A 26,403-nucleotide genomic window follows, 5' to 3' on the forward strand; every position below is an offset into this window, starting at 1 on the left:
ATTGAAAGGCTGGTGGCCAGCGACAGCAGCTGGGGTGGGGGGAACATGGCAACAACTCCACAAAGCTCACCCCCGGCAAAGAGCTGAGTGTTCTGAGAAGAGGAATGTGTCAGCTAGATGGAGGGTCTGAGAGCCCTGAGTGCAAGGGACTATTCAGCCTCAAGTCTGAACTGATGTCCTGAACTGGGTGTGAGTGGATAATGACCAAGTCAAGGCTAGGGAGGGGTGCAGGACCCGCGCACACACTGGACATTGTTGGTGATGGAAGTGTGGGCAAAATACATAGTGTGCATGACAGAAAAATCATAAGCTGTAAAAGTAAGAGGGAAGGCGGAACAGGGCTGTATGGAAAAGAGAAATGAGAAACACACAACTTGAACTTTGACTAAAAAGGAGAGGAAGGATAAAGGGAAGGTAAACACTTTGCAGACAGGAGAAAGCAAGGTGCTAAGTGCAGAATTCAGGAACAATAGAGACAGCACCATTTCGGAGCTGATAGAATGGTGATACCATGTGAGACTGGCGTATTAATATGTATTCCATAAACTGTGCAGCTCGCAGCTCTGCACCACTCTATTTTGCTCTGACCGCAGTACCAGCCTCAGGCACCACAACACAATTTGGAAACAATGTGACGGAAATGTTTAATCTGCTCGGCCCATCTGTGCTGCGTATTTCTCCAGATCTCCCTGAGAGAGGCGCCTTGAATCTCCACATTGCCTTTAATATTCTCCTAAATCACCTCCCCACTGCACTTCAAGGGCCATTGCTACAATATCACAGGTTCATCTAAAGTGCAGTGGGGGTGGGGGGGGGGAGGCGCAGGCCAGGATATTTTTTATTTTAAAATAATTTCCAGGGATCGTCTTTTTTGCTTCCTCTAAAAAAAGAAGAAAAGTTATTCTACTGTTGCTGTAAGGTTATTGAGGTTGTTCATTGCAAAACAGGGTAGGATAGAGTGGAATCATTCTCCAAAGAATTATTTTTATTAATCTCGATTCCCTCAATTGGACATGGGAGGGGGTAAGCAGATGCTCCTTTTCTCTTATCCCTGCACCTTGCTATGGTGATGTGTTCATTTGGGGCTGGTGCCTGTCTGCTTTACACTCTCTGCATCAGGTATCACTTTGACCCTGTCCTGCTCCAAACAAAGCCATCTTGTTCAGGACAGGTAAACATTGAGTCCCTGGTCACCATGCCCTCATCAGAAAGGAACACTGTCTATATTATTAATTTTTAGCTTAAAATCTTATATTTTCTCTCTATAAGTACAGATGTTAGCATCAGATTTCCACTGCCTTTCCTCCACTTGATTTTGTCAGATTCAGTGATTTGGGGCTAGAATGTAGGAAGCTGGGGTAGGTTTCAGAGAAAGAGGGGATGACAGACCTTAGACAAATGGAAGAGAGTTGCACATAACCAAGAAAATTAGGATTCCTTTTGCTATGTGAATTAAAGAAATGAATAATTTAATCCGTGAGATTGTTCCGGCGAGGGAAAGGCAACGTCCCAGTTGCGAAGCCTACAGCCTGTCGGTGTGTTACATCATCTGCACACATAGGCGTTTCCATGACAACCGCTTATAGCTTCATTTCCTGGATCCCTCTAGGGGGTGTCACAGCCAGATCCACCTGCTTTTCACCCTACCCTCGGTGGGGTCATGGTAAGGTCGCCAGAATAAATGAACGCGGGTACTAATGATCTGTTTACTGCTGTTTATGCTCTGTGTGTGTCAGGGGCACCGCACGTTTAGAGAGCTCATTATGGCTGCAATTAGAATGCACCATCGCTAGATATTTAACTCCTTTTTCTTTTAAATTAGCATTTTAATAACATGCTTTGAGCAGAGAAACAAAATGACCATTTTTCACGGCCAAACTTCCAGCTGTAGGTGCAACTTTAATGGCAAAGTTGTGAAGGGAAAAAAAGAGAAAAAAAGGCCATTTTTACTACTTTCACCCTCCTTCTTACCAAAAGGATATTTTTATTTGCTTTCTAACACACTCGATTTCCTAAATTTGTTTTGAATCCAATTATATTGGGTGGTTTAAAGTACCGTGCTCTTGTTGGATGGAAATTAGCAGCTACTGAAATTAACTTTCTATGTGACCTGTGAAAGGGGCGAAAATAATTACAAGTGTGTGTAAGAGACCCTTCTCCAAAAGACCCTTGCTGTAGGATCAGACTGTGATCTGATCCTACCATTATCAAATATCTTTATATAGTAATTGCAAGGGCTATTTTCTTCAAAAAGGTGGTTGCAATTACTGTTTTTGTTTTGTAATTCTTAGGATTATCTTATAGAGGATAAATGATGACAAAACTTGTCATTATAAACAGGATAAATAAGAAGCAGAAATAATGAAAATAATAACACAGCATCATTTGTCGTTTAAAAAGGTGAGATCTTGGGGCATCAAAAAGTAAGAACAGGGAAAATACAAGGTAGAGACCCACTGGGTCAGAATGTTCCAATAGGCACTAATTGCTTTCTAGGAATCAGCGAACACCTTTGCTAGGTGTTTATAGATCCTCTGTTTGTAGAAAGTACAGTGAAAAATAACAATTTGAATGTTTCGATTATCTTTCCCAGTCTGTTCCATTTTCATTATTTATTTCCTATAAATCGGGACCTTGCTGAACATAATTCTGCAGACAAGGAGGTTGATGGGACAGCCAGTGTGAACGAGGAGATAGATGGTGGGTGCGTATAAGATAGATGCTATGTGTTTATGAAAAGGAGCAGTGTGTCTGCACGTGAACATCCACAAAGTAGAGCAAGCAAGCGTGTAAACTATAACGGGTATTTATAGGTGGAAAAAAAAAGGTGCAAGGAAGATTGTATGGGAACAAGCACACTGAGCCTGAAAAGGGTTTGCTTTTTTCCTACCCTCCACGTCCAAGTTCCGCTAAGATGTCCCCTGCTTGCTGTGGCTCCTGTGAAACAAGCCTTTCCATGACAACAGATGGGGGATTTCACAGCCAGAAGACACAGGAGGTCAACAGTTGAAAAGCAAGAGTTAGAAAGAGAGATCTTTATCGACATCAAAACAATCCCCTGAAAGATAGAAGGAGGAAAAATTTAAAGACGTAGCAGGAAAGAAAAAGAGCCTTTATAAAAATGCAGGTTAAAATGTTCAGGCTTTTGTATCAGCCTAGTTGCACCTTAGACTCTGCCATTTCATAAATAAAATACGGATAGCATAGACTATAATCTGGTGATAGCTACCCCAGGACATATCTAGATACACTTCTGTTATTTTAATTAAATACTGCATTATGGTTTGTGACAACTACATAGCTACGGCGTAAATGAATTTGGAATTAAAGTGTTACTTAGGCATCCAGTCATTTTTGTTTCATTCCTCAGTTTTACAAAGCAAATAGCTATAAAATCAAGATGTTTGTTCATTTACAGATGGAGCAGGATTGTTGTCACTGTTCTTTTTCTCCTTAATCCTCCTGCACAAAACGAAGACAGAGCTCAGAGTCTGGCTCCCAACACTCTTAGCTTATGAGACACATCACAAAGAAAAACACATCCTCTTGACTATAATGTGAAACGCTGAATATTAATTGCTGGTATTTCGCTTATCTTTCTAGCTGAGTTCTGTCTTTTAACAATTATTCTGATGGGCTGCAGTCTTGCACTGCCAGGAAATTTTTCTCCTTTGCTTAATATTTAGAAACGCATTTTATTTTATTAAAAAAAAATCTTAAAGTTCATAATCCTCCTTGGAAGTTTTTAGTATCTGGAACTCTTGGCAAATACAGAATATTAGTGGGAATAGGGAAACCGCCAAAGCTCTTTGCTGAAAAGATGATGCACTTTCTGAATCTAAAAGGAAAAATATTTTTCATTCTAGGAATATTAATATTTCCTTAATGAAACTTGAGAGGGTATTACAGTTTGATATAATCAGTTGGTCAGTTTAAATGTCACTTCACTAGCAAATTATGAGAAAGAATATTCTCGTCTTACAGGCACAGACTTTCACTCAAAATTTGTATGTTAAAGTAAAAGGATTTTTGTTCAAATCTGAGGATTTAATTGTATCTTGAATGCGTCATATGTCAAGATGAAAGTTTTTAAATAGTAAGTTTTCTGAAATCATTGTCTATTATTTCTAGTGCGAGAATCAATATTCTTTTTATTAGTCTTAAATACCACAAGTCTGGCAATGTCTGCTAATTCCAGCTTTTCTGTGTTCTAACCAATTATCCCAAGCCCCCTGTAACTAATCCTATAAGCATAGAAGTTACTGCTCTGTATATCTGCAATGAGGTTATAATTTGCTTCAGCATTTTGCTAGTTTGGTTGGAGAGCTGGATCCATACACTACCAAGAAACACCAGCAGACAGGTTTGGGGAGGCTGAGTTCCTTCTGAGAAAATAATTACACAGAAACAAAGCTTTTGTGACCCCTTTTAAATAGAGCATCTCACCGAAATGTCATCCAGCCTCTCTGGCAGATTAGTGAGTTTATTACTAAATCTCTGTCTAATAAACGTGCAGTTGACTCTGGAGGAGCTGCTTGTTATAATACTGGCAGTGGGAGATGGAGGGAATGTCACAGTTAAAGACACAAATTTTCCCCATAATATATTCGAATGGAAACCTCTGAATCCAATACTACATGGGTATATCTAATAAATTTACAATATTTCAGTCTCAACAGCCTTCACTGGTTAGTTTTAAAGATTTATGTGGTAAAAAATTACTCAGTGATGAATATGGTTTATTCTGTGCAGTACTGGAGGTATAAGGAATTAAACTACCGTCTTTAACAGTGAATTTATTATTACCTCTGTCAAAAGACGAAGCCTTTAACAGCATTTGTTATAAATTCACCGCAAAATAAATGGCTGGAATTTTTTTACACTGGAGTTTGTAAAGCATTGGGTGATCGTGAGCATTAACCTAACCCTGCCATGGCTTATATGGTTCTAGGTAAACATTTCTGTCTGGGTCTCACAGCTAATTATCTGATCTGGGACTTTCCACCTGACTGAAAGGTGTGTGTGTGTGTGTGTGTGTGTGTGTGTGTGTGTGTGTACAAAGTGAAGGGTCTTGTCCAGGACAACAGTTCAGGACTGAGGAGATTAAAGTGCAAAATGCCAATTTTACTTTTTTTTTTAAATGGGTTTTATAATAAATGGCCAGGGTTTAGAGAATAAGGTTGATATGTAGCCAGGTCTCTTGTTTGCAGGTTTATACACACGCATATGCACACACACATACACGCATAAGCACGCATACACACACGCACACTCACAAACACCCTCTCCCTTTTGTCCTCTCTTGGAATGGGTGTCCCCTCATTTATAAAAATTACCTGGAAGGAATGAGGCTGCCAGGGTTTGTTCTAGATGATTGGTTCCTGTCTGGGGGAAAGGAATGGCCTCTACTGAATTTGACCGGTGTGTGACCGTTGCCTTCCAGCTGACCCCAAATCCCATTCCCATTCTCCTAACTCTATAGCCTCCCATAGGGGTTACTAATGAGAGAAAACACCATCATCATCATCATCTTCGTCATCACAGCACAGTGTTGACCTGCTTGTTCACATGAAATGGGGTTATGGGGACAGCTTCTGCTTCTCTTTTCGTATCATCGTAAATAAGAAAAGATATTTTCTGATGGTACCCTCCCTCACCGTCCCCTTTGGTTAGGTCAGAGGTGAATGATAGCTCTTTGGCAGGCATTGATCAGTTTCATCACTATGTTTGTGCAGTCTGTGCCCCAGGCCTGTATTCTCCCCACTTCCTACCCCCGAATTACCTCCCAAATTACCCTGCCCATCCCCCAGTCAGCCAAACAGAGGGTAATGGTGCCTGAGGAAGTCCTAAATGGACACTAGATGTCACCAAACACCTCATTTCCCTCAGAGCCCTGAAATTTAAAAAAAAAAAACAACTTCATTTAAAGCAATTGAAGGAATTAACTTATCTGTTTTTATGAGGTGTTGTCAAATTCAACTAAGCACACTTAAAAGAGGAAGTACTGCTGCATTCAGATAATTTTTACAACATACAAATCTCTTCTGGAGGGGTTGGGGTCAAGGGAGGGGAAAGGTCTACATTCTTTAAGTAGGCCTTTGAGGGAGTAGGTGAAGAACACTGGGCTTTAAAAGTCCCACTGTAACAGATGTGGTGTTATGTTAACATAGTCCAGGTGTGCCAGGGACAGGCCTGCTGCATTCGGATAACTAGGAGCTGGGTTTGGAGCCAGGACCCGGCCTGAATTTAAGTAGCTCCAATCCAGTGCTGGAAGCTAACTGTCACCCAGGATGATGGAATCGGTCCATCCTCATCCACACAAGACCCATGGCCATCTGACAGCATCATGTGTTCAATGTTAAACTTGACCTTGCCTTTAAGGATCCTGTTTCCATACCAACTGTACCAGAAGACAACCAAAGCATGGTGTGTTTGGGAGGTGAGAATATCTCCCCACCCTGGCTAAGCCACCATGTAAATATAACCCTTCTGTGGTGCCCAGCTTGTTGCTCCAAGGCTGCCTTCCATGGAAATAAGTAGCTGGAAAAACCCTGGAGGAGCCCAGGGCCAACTCATGAGTCACACAACATAAGCTCAAGAGATGTAGCCTATCAACTCTGTTTACCTTAAATGGTAAACAGGGACCATTTAAGGGTCATTCAGGGACCTCTTCTTCTTTCTAGACAATTGAGAAAGAGTTTCTTTCTCTCTCTCTTTAATTTGCCCTTATCTGCTGGACAGCTCATGTTACCACTGTAAATTACTTCTGGAAGAGGAGGCCTAATTTTTAAATGGGCGTTTATTTAGGTTATCTCGAAGAGTAGAACAAGTACCTTTATTATTTAGAAAAAGGTTCCCCAGTGAGAGGCCTTTAAGCCAGGAAGACAGAGTCACTTCTCTGAAACATAGAAACTGTGGCTCGTCTTATCCAAATAGAGACTTCTCACCTTTCTCCTACTTACAATAAATGCTCATGGCAGTGCTGGTCCACAGAGGGGCTGTATGCCAGGGCGCAGCCAGGGCGCAGTGTTACTGCACCGAGGGTGATTCAGGACCTACCCTGTCATGCCTGGTGCCCAGGCTGAATGGATTTTTGGAGTACACCTGTTGTTGAACCCCTGCCAAGTACTGATGGCCACTAACCCCCAAATCACTTTTCCCCTCTGTTGATGTTTGGAATGTCAGACAGGACTGAGCAGCAGCCGGCGTGTATTTCAAACACAGCAGATGGATTTTTATATTAGCTCCTATTTCATGTTCAGGCAGAGCGACCGCCACACTAAAACCGCAGCCTCTGTGCTGCCGAGTTTGCTTCTGCGAGATTAATTTTGTGAAATTAATTGGGACAAGATTGAAAAGGAAATTAAAATGTAGCTGAGTGAATAGGCCTTTCAAACACCTTTTTCCTGCTCTATTCAAACTTGAATTCTGCGGTGGTCTCAGGCATGGTGGGAAGTAATTTACGGGAGCCATCGGTTACGTATGAGGAGACCTGCACAAGCACCACAATCTGGAGCCACTGAAGAGCGTTAAACACCCCGCCGTGGCCTGAGCTGCGTCCCTGCACCAGGTGGAAGCGAAGTTCAGTCCCTGCACCAAAAATGCTGTTCAGAAATATCTGGGCCCAGAAGGCACGTGGGAACGTCCACTGGATGCACAGATCTGCTCCATTTTTAAAATCTCCTTTTAATATATTTGCGGCCCAAATTGGAACTCAGTGCATTAAGTGGGCGTGCAACTTCGTGGGGCTTAGTAACGGATAGATGTGTTGGGGAGGTGGGCGGGGTCCTGCAGACTGTGCCATTGCTTACTGTTTCAGAGCTGCGATACATGGCTCTGGCCTCTCCTCAAAGAAGTTTGAACAGGGGCTTCCCTGGTGGCGCTAGTGGTTGGGAGTCCGCCTGCAGGTGCAGGGGATGCGGGTTCGTGCCCCGGTCCAAGAAGATCCCACATGCCGCGGAGCGGCTGGGCCCGTGAGCCACGGCCGTTGGGCCTGCGCGTCTGGAGCCTGTGTTCCGCAGCGGGAGAGGCCGCAACAGTAAGAGGCCCGTGTAAAGAAGTTTGAACAATTGATCAATTTTGCCACTGACAAAGTCTCTCAGACCAGGAAAGGCACAGTGTATTTCCACGTAAGGCCTCTTCACTGGATGGCCTTCTATTTCCAAGAGAGGACCTGTTGAGCTTTCGAATATCTCTGTGAAGAGTTCTTGGCAGGACAGGCTACCTTTTTTTTTCTCTCAATTCACTAATAATTTATTGAACTCCTGGTGTGTACCCAATATTGACCCCAAAAGTTTATTGTTAGTGGAAAAGAGGGGAATATCATAATAATTATCATCCTAGATGCCAGGCGCTTCCTTACACAAATTCTCTAATGAAAGTATCACAACACCCTATAAACAGAAATTATCCCATTTCTACAGATGAGGAAATTATCCCATTTCTACAGATAAGGATTAGCAAGATTAAGTGACTTTGTTCAGGGTCACATAAGTAACCCACCTGTTGACAATTTGCTTCCCTAAGAATAGGACAGGTGATGGGCATTTGGTTATCTATGGGGTGCAGCTTTCTTACCCAGACAATCATCTTCTCTGGAAAAAAATTTTTTAAAGGGTAAATAGCTCTCTTTCTGGGATCATTCTTGTCCAAAGGCCCTAGACCCTAACAGACTCTCTTGGCCCTAGGATTCTAGGATTGAGGGTTGGGTCATACTTGGGCAACTATTAAGAAACAGTAGGTGTGGTGTGTGTGTTTATGTATGTGTGTGTGTGTATATATATATGTGTGTGTGTGTGTGTGTGTGTGTGTGTGTATATATATATAAAATGAATATTATTAATCTATAAAAAAGAATGAAATAATGCCATTTGCAGCAACATGGATGGACCTAGAGATTATCATACTAAGTGTAGTAAGTCAGAGAAAGACAAATATCATATGATATCACTTATATGTGGAATCTGAAAAAAATGATACAAATGAACTTACTATTTATAAAATAGAAATAGACTCATAGACACAGAAAACAATCTTATGGTTACCAAAAGGGAAAGGGGGAGGGAAGGATAAATTAGGAGTTTGGGATTAGCAGATATATACTACTCTATATAAAATAGATAAACAACAAAGTCCCACTGTATAGCACAAGGAACTAAATTCAATACCTTGTAATAAACTATAATGGAAAAGAATCTGAAAAAGAATATATATATATACATATACATATATATGTAAAACTGAATCACTTTGCTATACACCAGAAACTAACACAACATTGTAAATCAACTATACTTCAATTTAAAAAAAAAACAAATAAATACCAAAAAAAAAAAAGAGAGAGAAAGAAACAGCAGGGAACAGCAGGAACCCAAGAATAAAGTTATTACCCCCCAATTCCCACCCCACTCCCCCATCCAGGGGCCACTTCTGTTCTCTACCTGCCACCCCCTGCCCCTCAGAATATTTCTCTTACCATACAAAGAGAGAAGGAAAAGCCAAATGTATTTATGAGGCCCCAAAACAAAAGAACTTAGAATTTTTTTGCTTGTTTAATCTGAATAAATAATTAAAGCTAAGACACATTTTTGTGTGGAATTTCTTTAGCAAATTTGCAAAGTCGGCCTCACCATGTTAATTTAGGCCGGGACTGTTTGAGGTGGAGGGAACCTTAGAGATCTAACACAACTCCCTCATTTTACAGGTAAGGAAACTGCTCCAGGTAAGCTGAACTGCACTCAGTTGCATCTTGTCTTGTGTTTCTCAGGGAAATAGACTTCTCTAGGTTCCTAAGAAGTGGGCTTTTCTTGCCTGACAAAAGTTCTACTGGCCAGAGAGAAAAATAAAATGGAGATTTCTAGATACCATTTTTCTGGACTAACCTCAACTTGGGTCAGTTCTGTCCCTGCAGGTGTGAGAGGCAGGCTGCAGAGTGTAACTGACTCCAATAAAGGAAGCCAGCTGGGGCTAAGTATGGAATAATACGGAATAAATTTAGGATCCATATGAGAGAAAATTCCTGAGATTAGGAGTTACTGAACATCTGAATAGACATACAGCTGATAATGGCAGTGGAATCTCCTTTTCTATCTGTCTGAATTGGTTCATTTGTGCTTTTTAGAGGCAAGGGAATGGATCAGGTGGCCTTTTAAGGTTCCTTCCTGTCCAAGGACTCTTATTGAGTTAAGTAATATAATAAAGGTAAATCCAATCTGAAATGCTCCCCAAGCCAACGTTAACTGGAATGAAGTTTTATGAGGGAAACTTCAGTTAAGCTTCTAGCTTCTCATTTCTTCCCTTGCCATGCAGAGATGAGCAATGTGGAGAAGGGTGGCAACTGGTGTAGCTTTTGGGGTAAGAAATGTGCTACTACCAAGGTAAGGGATGACTACGAACTCAGGACCTTCCAGGAGATGGAGAAAGATGCCCGATAGAACCAAGGCGGCAAACTATTCCCTGTGAATTAAACTCTGATATATTGGCTTTTAGTAATGGAGGAGGGGAAGGGGGGTTGGTTAAAAAAACCCAAAACAAGTTGGGGAAGGTCCCCATGTTCTTTGTAATCTCAATATTACAATAGCCCTGGTAACCGCAGACAGCTCTATACTGCAAGGGCAAGTCACCGCACAGCCCCTTCTAAATGGAGGAAATGGACCCCCAGTGAGAAGTCATTAACAAAGGCAAAAGACATGCAAAACAAACAAAATAATCATGACCGAGAGAGAAGGCCAGCAGACAGTCTGACTCTGTTCTCCCCTCCTCCTGCTGCAGGCACCTCAGACAATGTAAACAGTTAATTTGTTCACCTGCAGGCTCTGGGCAAACAGAGGCCTGGTCACACCTGAGTGGATAACTCGATTACCCCAGCGTGGTAATGTACACAAATTCTATTACTCGGCAAGTCTTGCTTTCGGGCATTTGAAATACCAATCAGGCCAATGTCCACTCCCTTCTTTGCTTCCAATTTATTCTTGGTGTATTGGAGCTGCACCGGAATGGCACTAGGGTGGTGCTGAATTAGGAGTCTGGAAGAAATCACTAGAAGATTCTGATCTCACCCAGCAGGGATTGCGGGCCTCCTGCTCTCTGGAAAAAGGTTGGGTCTGAATTTGGTCGTAGTTCAAAGGGGACTCATTGGAACTGCTGAAAGCTACCTTCTGTCAGCCCTGGTCTGTTTCTTAAGGAGCTTGTGGTATATTTCAAACTGAGACAAACACCTGGCCAAGGTAATGACATTTACAGAACAAAGATAAATTGCAAAGGATGGGTTAATAACACAATGGGTTTTCAATTTTCCTTTATGGAGTTCACATACTAATCAATTAAAGAGCAAATTGTGCCTCTTACAAAAATGTTTGTTGATATTGATTGCCTCTAGAGGGAGAACTTTTTAACAAGTTTTTTAGGGACAGAGTGGATTTCCTCAGCCCACCTATACAGAATATGTGCAGTCTTTCTTTACCAGGATGGTGTTACTGATCCCTCAAACAGTAGCCCATGAGTTTTGAAGCTTCTTCACATGGGTGATGGATCTGCAATAATATATCCTTATTTTTGCCCATTTTTTTGTATCCAGCAATACCCTTTGGGAGATGGTTAGCTGTGGCTAGGGGCTACCTCTGTGACTGAGGAAGAGAATGAAGTTAGCTGGCCCTTGTGAGTTGGATTCACTATCTTGGCCTTGTCAGCACTTGCTCAAACCAACTGAGCTAACTAGCTCTGACTCCTCCCCCCATATATAACTATGTTACAGTGTTGTTTATCTATAGATGAAACAAGAAGGCGGCTGACCCAGCTAGAATATTTTCAAGAGTATTTTACGGTAATAAATTATGTACGTGGTGATGACCTTTTTAAAGCACCACAAGACCCTTCAAAAAGATCAAATTTTGATTGGCATAGTTTTAGTATTATGTCTACTTTATTCTATTTTTAAATTTGAAAATTGGTTCCTGAATCTGAATTTTCAATTAAAATTTTCCCTGACAATTATAAAACGATGGAAGTTTACGTGTGAGGGAACCATGTAATACACACAAGAGAAGACTATGACATGGGATAATTCTGGTTATGGTGACTACATCATCAAGAGTGAGAAAATCGACTTTTGATCCAGGCCCCACACTCTAATCCTTACCTTGCCCAGAATGCGGATGAGGTCACCTCGTTGGAAGGACAGTTCGTCTGGCTGGTCACCATGGCAATCCCATAGGCCCTGATAATAACTGGCATAGTCCACTGATCAAAGAGAGGAGAAATCAAAGTTAAAAGGACCCTGTCTTTTTCTATGGAGCCCACATTTTTGCTGCAAATGGAAACCAAGGTTCTGATATTACCCCTAGGAAACCTAAGATTCAGGGGGTTTGGGATGAGATACAGCCAGACACTCAGCATGAGCAAAGGACTGTGGGAGAAGGAGATCATTAACTAACATTAAATATTTACAGTTCACCCTTAGTCAGATGCTATTCAGTAATATGATAAATATATTTGTTTATTAATAAAAGAAAATCAGGCAGGTAATTTTTCACTTGGTTTATAAGTAAGCAGCACAAAGAAATTTTCTGCCAGACTTTCTTCATCCAGGGCATCTAAACTATCCAGTGCTTCTTTTTATTATGCATTGAAAGAATGAGATAAGTCTCCTACTTCTGCTTGTTTATGAGAGAGGCTGAGTCAGCCAGCACAGATCTGCATTGCAGTCTCACAGGTTGGCCTCCTCTGTTACACAGGAACTTCATCCTGGGCACTTCCCAGCCAGGTACTTACTATATGAGGTAATTACCAATAAATGTGGAAACGAATAGCCCAGTCTTTAAGTGGAACCAAGGGGGTGTCTCATCCATTACAACTAAATTCTGGGTGGGCTGGCCCTTTTCCAGCATCTCATTTGTAGACGCTGAACATGTCTGCCAAGATTTATCTGCAAGCCCCCAGGGGAACAGAAACCAAAGTGATCTGCATTAAAAATGAAAGCAACCGAAGACGACAAACCAAGCTTTAGAAGCAGTTGAAGAGATTTACTGGGCTTCTCAGCAAGACTAGATGGCAGTGATGCCACAGGACAGTCATCGATTCTTAACAATGAAGAATTCGTATTGATCTTCTTCTACCCGGAAAGGTTAAACACTAGAGTACAAAGTGGGAGAGGATCTGGGGATTTGAATGGCAGGAGAGCTAATGCCCACTGGACCAGGGATAATGTGGCAGTGCTCCCCGTTCCTTAGGACACTATGTATGAGAGTGATATGCAAAGCACCTACAAAAGATGACATTCCTACTGATGGGAGTTAGGAGTCTTGGGTTCTAATTAAAATTCAAATGATCTGGGGGGACCGTATTCTACAGTTTCCACCTTTCCCTTCATTTGTCTTGACCCTTCCATGAGGAGTGATGGTGCTAGTTGCTGAGGATGGGAATAGATAGAGGGCAAGTGGGCAGTGGGGGGACAGAGGCCCTGGCTATATTTGCTTTTTTTCTCCTTGTTCCTAACTTATGAGCAATTCAAAGAATAAAGGCACAGAGGAACAAAATCCCTATATGTCTCTGGAAAAGAATTTTAGTAGGAATCTTAAAGTGCACAAAAACAGAGGGGGACAGAGCTGTTTAGTTAAGATTCAGATATTGCAAACAAAAGTAAAAATGTTAACCATATAGAAACTCAAGCATGTTTTCTTTACACAGAAAATGTTTGTATATGCAGTAGACAACAGAGGGTAGCAAACAAGACAACTACACTGGAAACATTCTGGCACAGAGTTAAGAATATGTTTGGAAAAAAAAATTCATTAGGAAAAAATGCTAACTATTGAAAAGACAAGGCATGTTTTTTTGGGGGCGGATATCAGTGCATGAAATAATAGAGAAATATCAGTTCCTGAAAAATGAAGTAGTTTTCCCAGAGGATATAATGCTTTTTCAGTTGTAATGGAGTTGATTATTCACCCCAAGATTTTGCCTAAGTTTAGGAATGAAAAGTATATTGACTTTTCATATCATAGTCAATTCAATTCAATTCAATTCAATTCAAGTATATCAATATTCTTCATGGATTTTTATGTGATAAAGAAAATAATTTTATAAAAATAGATTTTTTAAAAACATAACTTGATGTTTCCAAGTTGTAAGACTGACAAAGTTCTCTTGGCTTTTTCTGGCCTAGCAGATGGTCACTGTGGTGTACTGCTCCCCATGTGCCTGGGTGTGGGACAGCTCCTGAGATTATGAGTACCTTTTGGGTATATATGTAAAAAGTGATTTGATATTGGGTATCTAAGACACCTGGGGAGAACACCTGGAAAAAAAGCTATTCTAAAAGCACAACAGATCATAGGGAATGCAAGAAGCTAGCAGAAAAACAAAAGCCTTCCAAGAAAAACTAAAGATAGAAGATGCCTTCAATTTTTCATAAGCTAAAGGCCTAAAGAAGATAGAGCTCAGGAATCCAGGAGATAGTTTAGCCTAGCCCAAGAACTGGAATCGTCAGAAGCATAACAAGGCTGCTTTGGAAAATAAGCAGAATGAAGGGCTAAAAATGGGGAAGAGGTTGGACTTGCTATCTAAACAGAGGTATTCTGGTATTAAAGAGACCAGGGAGAGGAACGTCTCAAGTGAACAAGATTGGATTCTGTATTGCAGACTCCCAGTTTAACACATGTGATTGGCTTTAGGTATATGTGTGCACACAACTTCACTACATTCATTCTTTATCCTTCAACAGACATGTACACAGAACCTACTGTGCCATGGACTATGCTAGATGCTGGGAATTCTGCATCAGCCACGCACACGGTCCCTGCCCTTAGGGCTGCCATCCAGCAGTGGAGGCACCATGAAACAGTCACACAACTATTTATTTATTTATGATTGCGATATGTCTGCAAAGGAGAAGTTGAGGGTCTTGTGTATAATAGGGAATCTAACCTAGTCTGAGGGGTCAGAGAAGGTTTCCCTGAAGCTTTAGTTGTAAAACAAAAGCCTGATCAAACCTTGAAGAGGTGAAGAGGTAAGGCCAAGGAGGGCTTTATCCCTGAAGCTTGGCCCCAGGAAGAGCTTGAAGGCTGGGAGGTCTGCTGGGCCAGTCCAGCTTCTCCCTAAACTTGCCCAGCATGTCCTATGAACAGAGGAAGCATGAGGAGACTTTGATGTCTTTAGATCAGTAAGGAATTGGAAGCCTGAGAGGAAGGATTGCCTCTATGGGCTGGATTGAGGTTCCTTTAGGTTTACACTCCTCTGGCAGCAGTCTGAGATCAGAAATAGTGCAGCATTCTGACCATTTAATTAATTCAAAACATCCTCATTCTCATTTTGAGGACATTATTCCATCTAATTACTTTTTTCCAGTCTGTCCATTTGGAATGAAAAACAAAAGAATAAAGCTTAATGCCAGCATTTCTCAACGTCTCTCCAAAAAACGTAACTCTGCACTAAATAAAGACTGGTAATTCAAAAGAAAAGCACTAATATATTCAGCATAAAACAGACAGAGGACCTAGAGCAATAATGACACCACTAATAACTAAAACAGTTATAACAATTAACAACAATTACAATGATAGAGAAGCTAATGGGTATGGTCACAGCATTTAAGTTGCCAGCAGAGCTGAGGAGGACTCTTTCCAGAGAAAGAAAAAGGGGGGAAGCGTCTTATTTTCTTTATCCCATGTAAGAGAAGCTATGCTCCCAGCAGGTAAAATGTCATAGGAAGACTAGTAGCAGACCAAGTTAAAAAATATATTGTTTTTCTCTCTTTTCTAGGTATTTATTGCAAAGCATCTGTCATTCCACACCAAGTCTTTATAACCAGTGACAGTCATTTCTCCTGTAACTGAGGCCAAGTTGGTGCTACTATTGACAGAGTCAATATTTGAAAATGAGTCTCCATGACGGGAAGAGTTCTAAGGTGAAAGGAGCAGACACCATTCTGCCTTTCCCCCTCCTTAGGGACAACAGAGCCTGACTACGTTCTTTCCAGAGTTCATATGTCACCTTGGGCTTCTGTTTGGGGGATATTGGGTAGCTCCAGAATTCAAGCTGTGACCAAGGAAAAGAGGCAAAAGGCAAGTAAAAAAAAAAAAAAAAAAAAAGGGCAAGTCAGCATGTTGTTTACATTTTCTTGATAAGCAAAAGGACTGTGCCAATGTGGCCCTGGGTATAACTACTTAACAGATTATAGAAAAGAGAGACAAAAGGAGAAGACAGATAAAGCCAGTTCTTGCTAGAGCATGAGAAATGGACAAAGAAGGCCAAGGCAATGGCCCATTGGAAGGGACTTGAAATGTTCTCTAGGCCAGGCCAGAAAGGCCACCATGTTCAGTCCATTAAAGCAGACTCAGCCTGATACCTTATTAACCATTTCAGAAAGAAAGGCATAAAACATTTTGCCAAGCTCCACTGACTTTGACGCCAGAACAGGAAGAGCAACTGAATAATACTATTTGCTTGTTTTCATAGCCCTTTAGTCTTTGAGTTTTGAAATTACTATGGTCCTTAATGTTATAAGTATGATCTTGAAGTGGGGAACACTCACAGATCCTAATTTTCATCTCCTGTGTTCCTTTTATTGGGCCAAAGTTATAGCTGGGTGACGATCCACTCACATGTGTCTTGGGAAATGGGTTTCAAAAAGTAAGAGCTGCAAATACCTCTGTGGCTTCCCTCTGTTTCTTTTGTGTAATAGTTCACTCCATTGGCTGCCACTAAAGTGGAAAAAATGCCTCAGAAATAGAACACTCATCAGCAACCATTTTTCTGCCCTGCAGAAATGAGTGAACATGGGCTGCCCCCTTGGCTGAGCTTGCCTACAACTTCAGAGCAAAAGCAACCTGTTTCAAGATCCTTCTTGCTCAGAGGTTTGACGTATCTAAGGATGATTTGTGCCTCCAGCTCTGCTTTTTATTTTTCATGGCATACCCAAGCAAACGGCCAGTCGTTTTCATACAGACAGCACAGAATGAGTTTTAGTTTTGGTTACCTGGACATGTCTTTTCGTGATAGGGAAGGGAGATAAGCTGTCATCACCAAAGACACTTAGTGTTAGACTGTTAGGCTGATGGGTTGGAATTTAGCGAAAATCTGAGGTGTTGAAGAGTCACTCATTAGAATAACCCTGTTACTAACAGTCAAGCTGTAAACCGAGCTCTTTATAGATTGAATAATCAATACTACAAGGCCGTGATAGATTTTCTAGGTAACAGAACAAAATAAAAGAAATTACATCTTACAGGGTCATTAACACCCAATCAGGATAAACTGAATTCCTTTTTCCCCTCTTCCGATAAGCTCTTAGCTGGGCTTTAAAAATGTACGCAGTTCCATCAGGGAAAAGCACAGCATTCCAGGAAAAGGATCCCTGGAATAGTGAAGAAAAGTATGTGGATTTTAAAGGTGACCCTGCTAGCCATGGTACCTTTTAGGAGAAAATATTTTTCCCTCTCAAAGGGCATGTGACACCTGACTTGCCCAAGTGAACCAAACCTGTGTAGCTTGCCTATTACAGAAGAATTCACGTTGTCCTGGAGCTCCCTGCCTTTTATAGGCCTACCCATCCCTTGAACCTCTGTATTTTATCGTTTTAAAGCTAAGGGATGACATTTGGATGTTACATATTTGTTGCAGTTTCTATAGCTCCTTTGTAGAAAAGGCACCATGTAAATTCAATAAATAAATACGTAAACACAGATGATATAAATTCCTGCCTCAGATTCTGCAGCGAGAGGGAAAAGTCCTCCTCTGTTTTTTTAATCACGAAGTCACCAATCATTATAACTGGTGGGAGGTATAAACCATAGAAACATACTTAGAGCTCACGACACTTTAACAACACCGATTTTGGAGGCAAGAAGCATGAGGAACAAAGGGTTTTTTTTTTTTTTTTTTAAGTGTACTTGAATTATAGCTGCTGGAACAGTTAAGAAATAAATCTCTCCTCACTCTTCAGATTGAACCTTAGAAAGAGGGGTGGAAGGAAGAAAAGAGATGAGGGAGACGTCTGAAACTGAATTTTAGGCTTTTGCCAGAAGACTGCTGCTTCCCAAAGGAGTTTAAAGTTGGCCATAGGAAGCTTCTAGTTACTCCACCCAAGCTGTCCACATGAAGTGCTTCTTTCCTGCACTAGCAAGGGAAGTTGGTTGAGAAGAGACATATGTGGGACATGGCTCGGTCAGGAAACAGATTTTTTTGTTGGAATTCTGTACGGCAAGTAGAACGGTAAAAACTGAGATTCAGAATGGACTTAATCATATGTGTTAACTGTCACGAGGTCCTTATTTGAAACTACACTAACATTCCTGTCATACTTGCCTCAGTTCTCTCTCTGGCTTTGGCACATGAATTCTGATGCTGCCTCTTTGCTGTCTTTTCTCTCCTCACGAGAAGCTGGGTGTTTATGAAGTTGGGTCCTTCACTAAACCTGTTACACATTCTCTTCCCATGGAGAATGAACCAAGGAAAGGGGCTTTGCTGAATGGATTAGGAAGAGAAGAAAAGGCACGAGGAAAGGAAGAGAGAGGAGAATGGGAAAAGGGGAGGTTGGAGAAACAGAGGGGGAGCAGGACAGGAAGAGGGAAAGAACCCCTAGGCTTAAAACTTCCATAGAATTTCTAAGAAAAAGTCAGCCAGTATCTAAATCAGGCACTTTCAGGCTCTGCTGATGGAATGAATGTCCTTGAGGTGGCCTTTGCAACACATATTCCTTTACAGACAATGACAGACTAGGTCCTTGGTCCATTTAAGGAGGCTTTAGAGGGGCATCTGACCTTAGAAAGGATGGGCTCACTAACAGACTGAAACATGGTTAACAGTCTGGGATGAATAAGAAATAATTTTGTATTCAACAAAGCTGTTACATATTCATTTCCAAATGTGCCTGGAATCAAACCAGGCCATCAGAAGTCAACATAACCAAGCAATTCTATCCTTCACCCCATGTTCACTTTTCAGATCTGACACATTTCCATTCCCCTCTGAACTTGCAATCTCCGGGCCTCTCAGATAGGGACTTTTCTATTCTTTCCATTCTCAATCCTCTGATCTCTTAGAGATGAGACAATTCTATTTTCACTGTACTGATTTAAGAAATACTGATAGGAAAAAAATAAATATCTGGTTTGGCTTCCCACCTCTCTAGGATAGATCTTAGCAGTTCTGGGAACATTAATTAAAGTGAATGGGTAGCTGCTTTTAAAGTTAAGGTATTTCCTTGTCCAGTCATCTTATTCAGGACTGTTGAGGTCGACACACCAGTTACCCTCTTAATTAGCGAGTCTGGTAATGTTTGTAGTCAGAGAAAGGTGCTTTCTCCAGTGGGAAGCCCGAATGTCCTATCCAGCACCTGTACATTTTTGAAGGTCTCATACCTCCTTTTTGTTGAGTACCACTCTCATCCTCTTCTAGATCATGCTCTTCATCTGCGGGGATAAACACGATCAGCATTAGCAATTAGCGGTCAGTAGTCTGTTATTTGTACTGACAGATTTTCTTTCTCTGAGCTCATCACACTCTCTTCTTTAAGGCAATAATTACCATTTTTAAAAAAATCATCTCTTACCTTCAACTGGCCTTCTCTTATTTCCATCTCTGTTCATTCATTCACAAACATTTTTAAGTGCTTACTGTACGCAAGACACTGCACTAGGAACTGGAGATGCAGTGATGGACAAGACTGGCCGGGTCCCCGCCCTATGGAGCTTCCGATCCACTGGATTATTTAGGTGCCTATTACTAGGATCCTAATCCTTTTTCCTCAAACCCTATTTCTCCTCCCATTCTAGCATTCTCTTCAAAATGTATTATCTCCACGTAAGCATCCAGAACTTGTGTGTGAAGCTAAGCACGTGTTTAAACCCTCTGTGATTAATTAGTCCTTAATGTACCAAGCTTTGTTCAGCTGTCACAGAAGCTGGTCATGTCCACAATTTTATGTTCTTAGTACTTGGGGCTTGTAGTTATCTTTTCACTCTTGTTTGTTATTCAGCCTGCTTCATTCATGAGAGTGGAAGCTCCTGAGGGCAGTTGGAATGAACGGCAGGTACACGATGAATCCTAAGTCAATGCTATTTTCTAACTCCATCCAAGTGTTTATATGGTCAAAGTCACAACATGATTGGCCTAAGTTTCTTACCCTCATTAAGCTGTTTCATCCCAGACTTCGTACTATCTGATAACATGGGAATTGGGTCCTTATCAAGAAAGCATGAGTACCAGAATCATATTAAGCTATTTTATATGTGGGGTAAAATGCACAGAAATATACTTGCTGTTCTCCTTTTCATCATTACACCCTCCACACACACATACACACACACACACACACACGGAATGAATGGGGCATAAAAAGGAACACGTTGAGGGCTGAATACTCAGTTTCTTCCAGCCACATGTACTTTCCTTTCTCTCTGTGGATCTTAGGGCACTTACCTGTCTTGCTTGCCCATAGTTATGCCATTAAATGGAACTTTTGAGGCGATGGAATGGGGCAGCCCCCCTCCCCCCTTAAATATAAGGTTTATAGGACAACATGAGTTCTGGTATGTCAGACTAGGGGAAGTAAACTCTAAGCTCATAACTAAGAAGAAACGGCATAAAAATATATGAAAACACTACAGAGCATTAAAGAATTGAAATTGATTTCACATACAAAATGATATAGCTCCCCTGAAAAAATTAAAATTAATCTTGTTGTTGGGATTGATACTTTGGGAAATAAGTCATATTACCAAGATTTAAAAATATGTGGGACTTCCCTAGTGGCGCAGTGGTTAAGAATCCACCTGCCAATGCAGGGGACATGGGTTCAAACCCTGGTTTGGGAAGATCCCACATGCCGCTGGAGCAACTAAGCCCATGCACCACAACTACTGAGCCTGCGCTCTAGAGCCCATGAGCCACAACTACTGAGCCTTCGTGCCCTAGAGCCTGTGCTCCACAACAAAGAGAACCCACTGCAATGAGAAGCCTGCGCACCGCAAGGAAGAGTAGCCCCCACTCGCCGCAACTAGAGAAAGGCCACGCGCAACAACAAAGACCCAACGCAGCCAAAAAAAAAAAAAAAAAGTGATATGTGATATCTATCTCTCTCTATATATAGATATAGGTAAATATATATCTGCCCTATAAGATTCTGTGGGAAAAGGACTCAACTCTACTTATCTCCACGTATGACCTTGCAGCAGACAATTTCCTACTTACCACCTGTAGTGCTCCTAATGGAGGAGTGAAATCAAATATGGGAAATAGATCACGCTGAAATAAATCATGTTAAACATCATTCTTTGCACATTGTCTTATTACTTGCCCACTTCCTTCCTTCCTCTGCTATGATGCTTTTCCTTTTTGACGTGGGACCAATTTCACAGGATTGAAAACATTCAAAGAAGAGCTGGTACGTCCTCAGTTTTAGAGATACCCAATAATTTGGACAGAGAACAGCTCTTTTGCTGATATCAAACATCTTAATCACAAAGACCAGTAATCTGCTGTGCTTAGGCACTTTTGCAGAGAGGGTTTATTCTGCCTTTGCTGTCTCTGCGCAGATGTCTCTTCCTCCCAATTCTAATCAATGTAAATTGGGTCAGATCTCCGCTGTGAATTACAAATTGGATCCGAAGTTGGAGGGTCACCGTGCCTGCTACTCCACCTCCTTCCCACCACTATTAGATGGCAAGCTACACCAAAGATCTTTTCTAAATAAATCAGACTTTATTGTAAAACTCGGCCACTGACGAGACATAACCTCATTAGCATTGATTTTAAAATAAATTATTGAAAGTGGCTTGCCTGCTTTTGCATTTGTAAAATAGGAGAATGTAAATGTATTTGCAATGATAAAAATGAAAACTAAAACTTGATTCCTTTATCCTTTCAGGCAACAGCACTTAATCCAGTCATGATACAAAAGTGGAAAAAATAAAACTCTGCTTTATTTATGCAGTTCAATTCCAGAACAGATACTCTGATTTCCGTTGCGCCTGTGGAGTCACCTAGAAAGAAAGCAGACTGTTGGCCGTAGATCTTATATATTGTTTGCCACCATTACTAAGTGCTATGGTGATGGATGTGAACCGGGAAGCTCCAGTCCCTACATCTGTTCTATCTAACGTTGTCCTTCCCGGGTGGCTGAAAGTGGGCTCCAGTCAAGAAGCCTAGCTGCTGAAGTGAGAGGCTGGGTGCTGTGCCTCTGCGGCCTTTGAAAGAGCGAGTATGGGGGCCATCATCTGGTGAGGAGAGTGCCCTCTACAACTGCATGTGAAAGGCACACCTCTCAGTACCCTCCCAGCTTCAGAGGGCCCCATACACACAGAGGCATACAATTTACCTTGGATCCTTCAGTGAAATCAAACTGGTATTTTTCAAACTCCAAAGTCAAGAAAACTGATTATATGGCAACAGAAAAAAAGGCTCTTTGCTCACAAAAGGGGGTTAAACAGCCAAATTTCTCTCTCTTTTTTTCATCTGTAAGGTGAGCCTTTATTTTTTTTTAATTAATGAATTAACTAATTATTTTTTTATTTATTTTTGGCTGTGTTGGATCTTCATTGCTGCACATGGGCTTTCTCTAGTTGCAGCGAGTGGGGGCTACTCTTCATTGTGGTGCACGGGCTTCTCATTGCGGTGGCTTCTCATTGCGGAGCATGGGATCTAGGTGCGCGGGCTTCCGTAGTTGTGGCATGCAGGCTCAGTAGTTGTGGCTCGCGGGCTCTAGAGCGCAGTCTCAGTAGTTGTGGTGCACGGGCTTAGTTGCTCCGTGGCATGTGGGATCTTCCCAGACCAGGGCTTGAACCCGTGTCCCCTGCATTGGCAGGTGGATTCTTTTATTTATTTATGGCTGTGTTGGGTCTTCGTTACTGTGCACGGGCTTTCTCTAGTTGCAGCGAGTGGCTGCATTGGCGGGCGGATTCTCAACCACTGCGCCACCAGGGAAGCCCCTGGCAGGTGGATTCTTAATCACTGTGCCAGCAGGGAAGTCCTGAGGCTTTAATTTTAAAAAGATTATTTTGAAAAAAAAATGTTTTATAGGCTAAAGAGCTTGCTGAACTTCTCTATAAGAATATTATTAGGCATTTTAGCGTGACATCTGCTAAAATACATCTTCATTTAAGAAGGAAGTAAAATTTATGTGCTAGCTCAACTTTACACAGTAATAGATTATAATGGTCCTTGCTCCTAACAGGGCATATGAGACCCCAACCTTACATAGGCTTTAAACAAATTAACCTCTAAAGATTACTGACCACTTATTACATAAAATGCTCTACTTGATTCCCAAATATCTCATCTCAATTGGGAAAACAGTTGAGGAAGATTCTGTTAACTGTGTGAACATGTAAGAGAACCATGGGGTATCACAAATTAGCATCACCATCCAGAGAGTTGATTTCAATCAACACTCTTGGCACAATGTCAGGGACATTAATGAGAGGCTGAGAGGAATAGGACACTGACTCCACCTCGGGGGCCCAGAGAGGAGCCAGCTTCCCATGACACCTGGCTCCTTTCTGAAGTGCTGCTCTTACATCAGCTGAACCGGGAATAAAATTCAAAAAATGACTAGATAAGAAAGAGGGAAGTCACTTCTCCCAAATAAAGCAAAGTGACAGAAGCTTAAAAAATGCCAAATGTATCAGTGTGCAACCAGATGTCAAGGTGCTCTGGTGACAGATGCAGCAGAAATACATGTGCAAAGGGAACATGCGAAAAAATGGAAATAGAAACCACTCCACGGCACACGTAGATATAAATCCATGGATGCTACAGCACCTCTTCAGACGACATGGCAAATACGAGCACGATGCTAATAACCCATTTAATTCTCTGTTGCATAGTTGGGAATCTCAACTGTTACCTCAAAATATTTGCATCCTATCTCCATGGTATGGTCTTGATATACTAGATATTAAACTCAATTTGTGGTAACTGCAACACTTGCAATGTACTGAATTTAATTTCACAAATAATAATTGAGCACCTACTAATTGGAGGAGAAAGACCTGAATACAAATCCCTGTGGTAAAGGCTGAAACAGAGCTCAATTCCAGCTGAGTCTCCGGGAGGCTGTCACTGAGGAGACACAGTGGAGCAGAATGTGTTGGGTTTCATAGACTGAGGGTGCGGATTCTAGGTAGAAGAAAATACATGATTCCAGTTTTGGTGCTGACCAAAAGCACGGTGTGCCTAGGGCCTAGGGTGCATGGGAGTGAGAGGAAGAAAAGGCCAAGAAGCTCAGAAGGGGCCTGATGATGGCGTTGACTCTTCTTTGATGTTCCCCTCATGGAGTGTTGCTTTCCTATGAAGTTGGAAATTGTTTTTTCATAAACTTTGTATTTTTGGTGTCTGTTTTATTTCTTTCCTTAGACCTCTTACTATCACCATTCCCCCTTCCTGTGGGTCTGGACAGCTGTATGGGGGGGAAAATAATTCCAAAGAATGCTTGTTTCCAACAGACTCAAATTATAAAAAAAACCAGTTATATGCTTTATTATAAAGCAATCTGGTCTCTGGGTCTATACTAACCCTCCAGGGCAGTGCGGGCAGCATCAGAATGTGCATAGAAATACCCAGGGAGGACTCTTTGTCTCTCTTTCTGTTTCCTCTCCTGAAATCTCTCTAGAGAACACAGCCAGATTCTGCTGCCACCGCAGCTGCTGCGAGGCCCCAGTTACAGATCTTCAGTGGTCTCAGGTGCCTTGCTGGATTCCAGGCTTGAGGCCCCAGACAAAGAGAAACCTGATAAAAAGCTGTACTTTTATGGAATTCTGAATCATGAAACTGGGCCTATGCTAGGCTGTAAAATGATTTTGGGGAGGGGTGAGAGAGGGTTCAGAAAAGCCTCCCATTTTCCACATATTCCTTTAGTATTTCTTTGTTGGTAGTTCCCTACAGTTGAATCCACTGCAAAAGAGATCTTAAACATCAAGGGTCCCCGTATTCTTAATGTGGATGTTCAGAAATCCCAGCAGATACCAACCCTGAAACCATATCATCTGGGACTAACACTGTGGTCTTGGCTGAAAACCTCCAGTGCTCTGGTTTTCCCTCACGGGAAAGAGCGTGCTAGCCACGTAGCAAATGCAAATTTCCCATGATTAATGTGATGTTGTACATTTAATTTGATGACCCATACATTATTTTGATTAGGAAAAAACATTTTTGTATTGACTTGGTATGTGTTACAGGCATTTTTCTTTCAGCTAGGAAGCCCATTGAAATTATATTCTGGAAGGGAGGAGATCTCACACCGCCTTCCACATAGAGACAATGAGGCTTGTATAGGCCCCATGCCAAAGAGGAAGGAGAAGCAAAATCATTTACAAAGCACATTTACCTGTTATCATGAGACACATGTGAGAGGCTCAAGTCATTTGACTATTGATGGGTATGCAATGTTAGCACAATCCAACCTTACTGTCGACTGTTCCTCCACCCAGCACCTGTCCTTGCAGTAAAAATGGGGCCTGAGCAGAAGGCGTGATCCACTTTCCATCTGCTCAGGATTTTCAGTTTCACCTGCTTCACACATATTGCTGAGAATGTCCAACCAGACCGTCTCAGGTCTCGTTGGTGAAGGTGGGGAATGAGCCGATTCCCAGTTCTTCAAGGAGGTAGCACTTCCTATTTAAATACCACCAGATGGAGAAGAGCCAGCATGTACTGAATGCTCCCTGTAAGCCCGGGCTCTAAGTGCTTTACGTACATCAGTTCCAGGCTTCTCAGGCATCCCTTTATGATAGCTACTACTGTTATCCCCATTTTACAGGTGGGAAAATCACACCTGAGAGAGGGGGCAGATAACTTGCTCGAGGTCTCACAGCTAGCAGGTGGCAGAGCAGGTCCATCCTGACCTAGAGCCAGCACTTTTACCTGCACCATGCTGTGTCTCACAGGCCACTGCTCGGTGGGTGGTCTTGTGAGATGGTGGCAGAGGGGAGACAGTGTCAGGCTCCCTCACGTTCCCTCTCAGTTCCTCCAGGATGGGTAGTGTGGCACATGCAAAACGAACAGCAATGTCAGAAGCAACAAGCTGAGTGGCATGGACAGGAAGCTAGCTGATGGAGACTTGTGTCTGAAATATTCATATTATAATTAAATGCCAATTTATCCCAACTTCAATGCTGTCTCTAAAAACTGTGATGGATGAAAGATTTTGGGAAAGAACCTGTTGGCTGGGTACAGCCTTGTCCATTGGAATCTTAATAAGCAAGTTGGCTGCCGTTGCCCTAACCTGCGGAAAGAGACCCTGGTTTTCCTATGATGTGGCCTTCCTCACCTCTGAGGGACAGTTGTTGTGAGCAGAGGGTAAGTGGCTTTCCTAGAGAAAGCCGAGCAGTCTCCATGCCCTTGGAGACCACTCCAGTATCCAGACTGGTGTGAACTTTGGCACCGTGGGCAGTGCTGCAATGGTCAAGGGTA

At 41.9% G+C, this 26,403-nt stretch overlaps 1 protein-coding gene across 1 annotated transcript in view; it reads right to left on the reverse strand.

Moving 5' to 3' along the window:
• The window catches only part of SKAP1 (src kinase associated phosphoprotein 1), a 276,251-nt gene that overhangs the window by 9,910 nt on the left and 239,938 nt on the right, over window positions 1-26,403 (reverse strand). The window contains exons 10-11 of the mRNA XM_030839839.2: window positions 19,356-19,406; window positions 12,137-12,237 (exon numbers count right to left, since the gene is read on the reverse strand). Of these exons, the coding sequence (XP_030695699.1) occupies window positions 12,137-12,237; window positions 19,356-19,406 (152 nt within the window). The remainder of the gene's footprint in view (window positions 1-12,136; window positions 12,238-19,355; window positions 19,407-26,403) is intronic.

The sequence above is a fragment of the Globicephala melas genome, chromosome 20 (assembly GCF_963455315.2).
Source record: "Globicephala melas chromosome 20, mGloMel1.2, whole genome shotgun sequence".
Lineage (NCBI taxonomy): Eukaryota > Metazoa > Chordata > Mammalia > Artiodactyla > Delphinidae > Globicephala > Globicephala melas.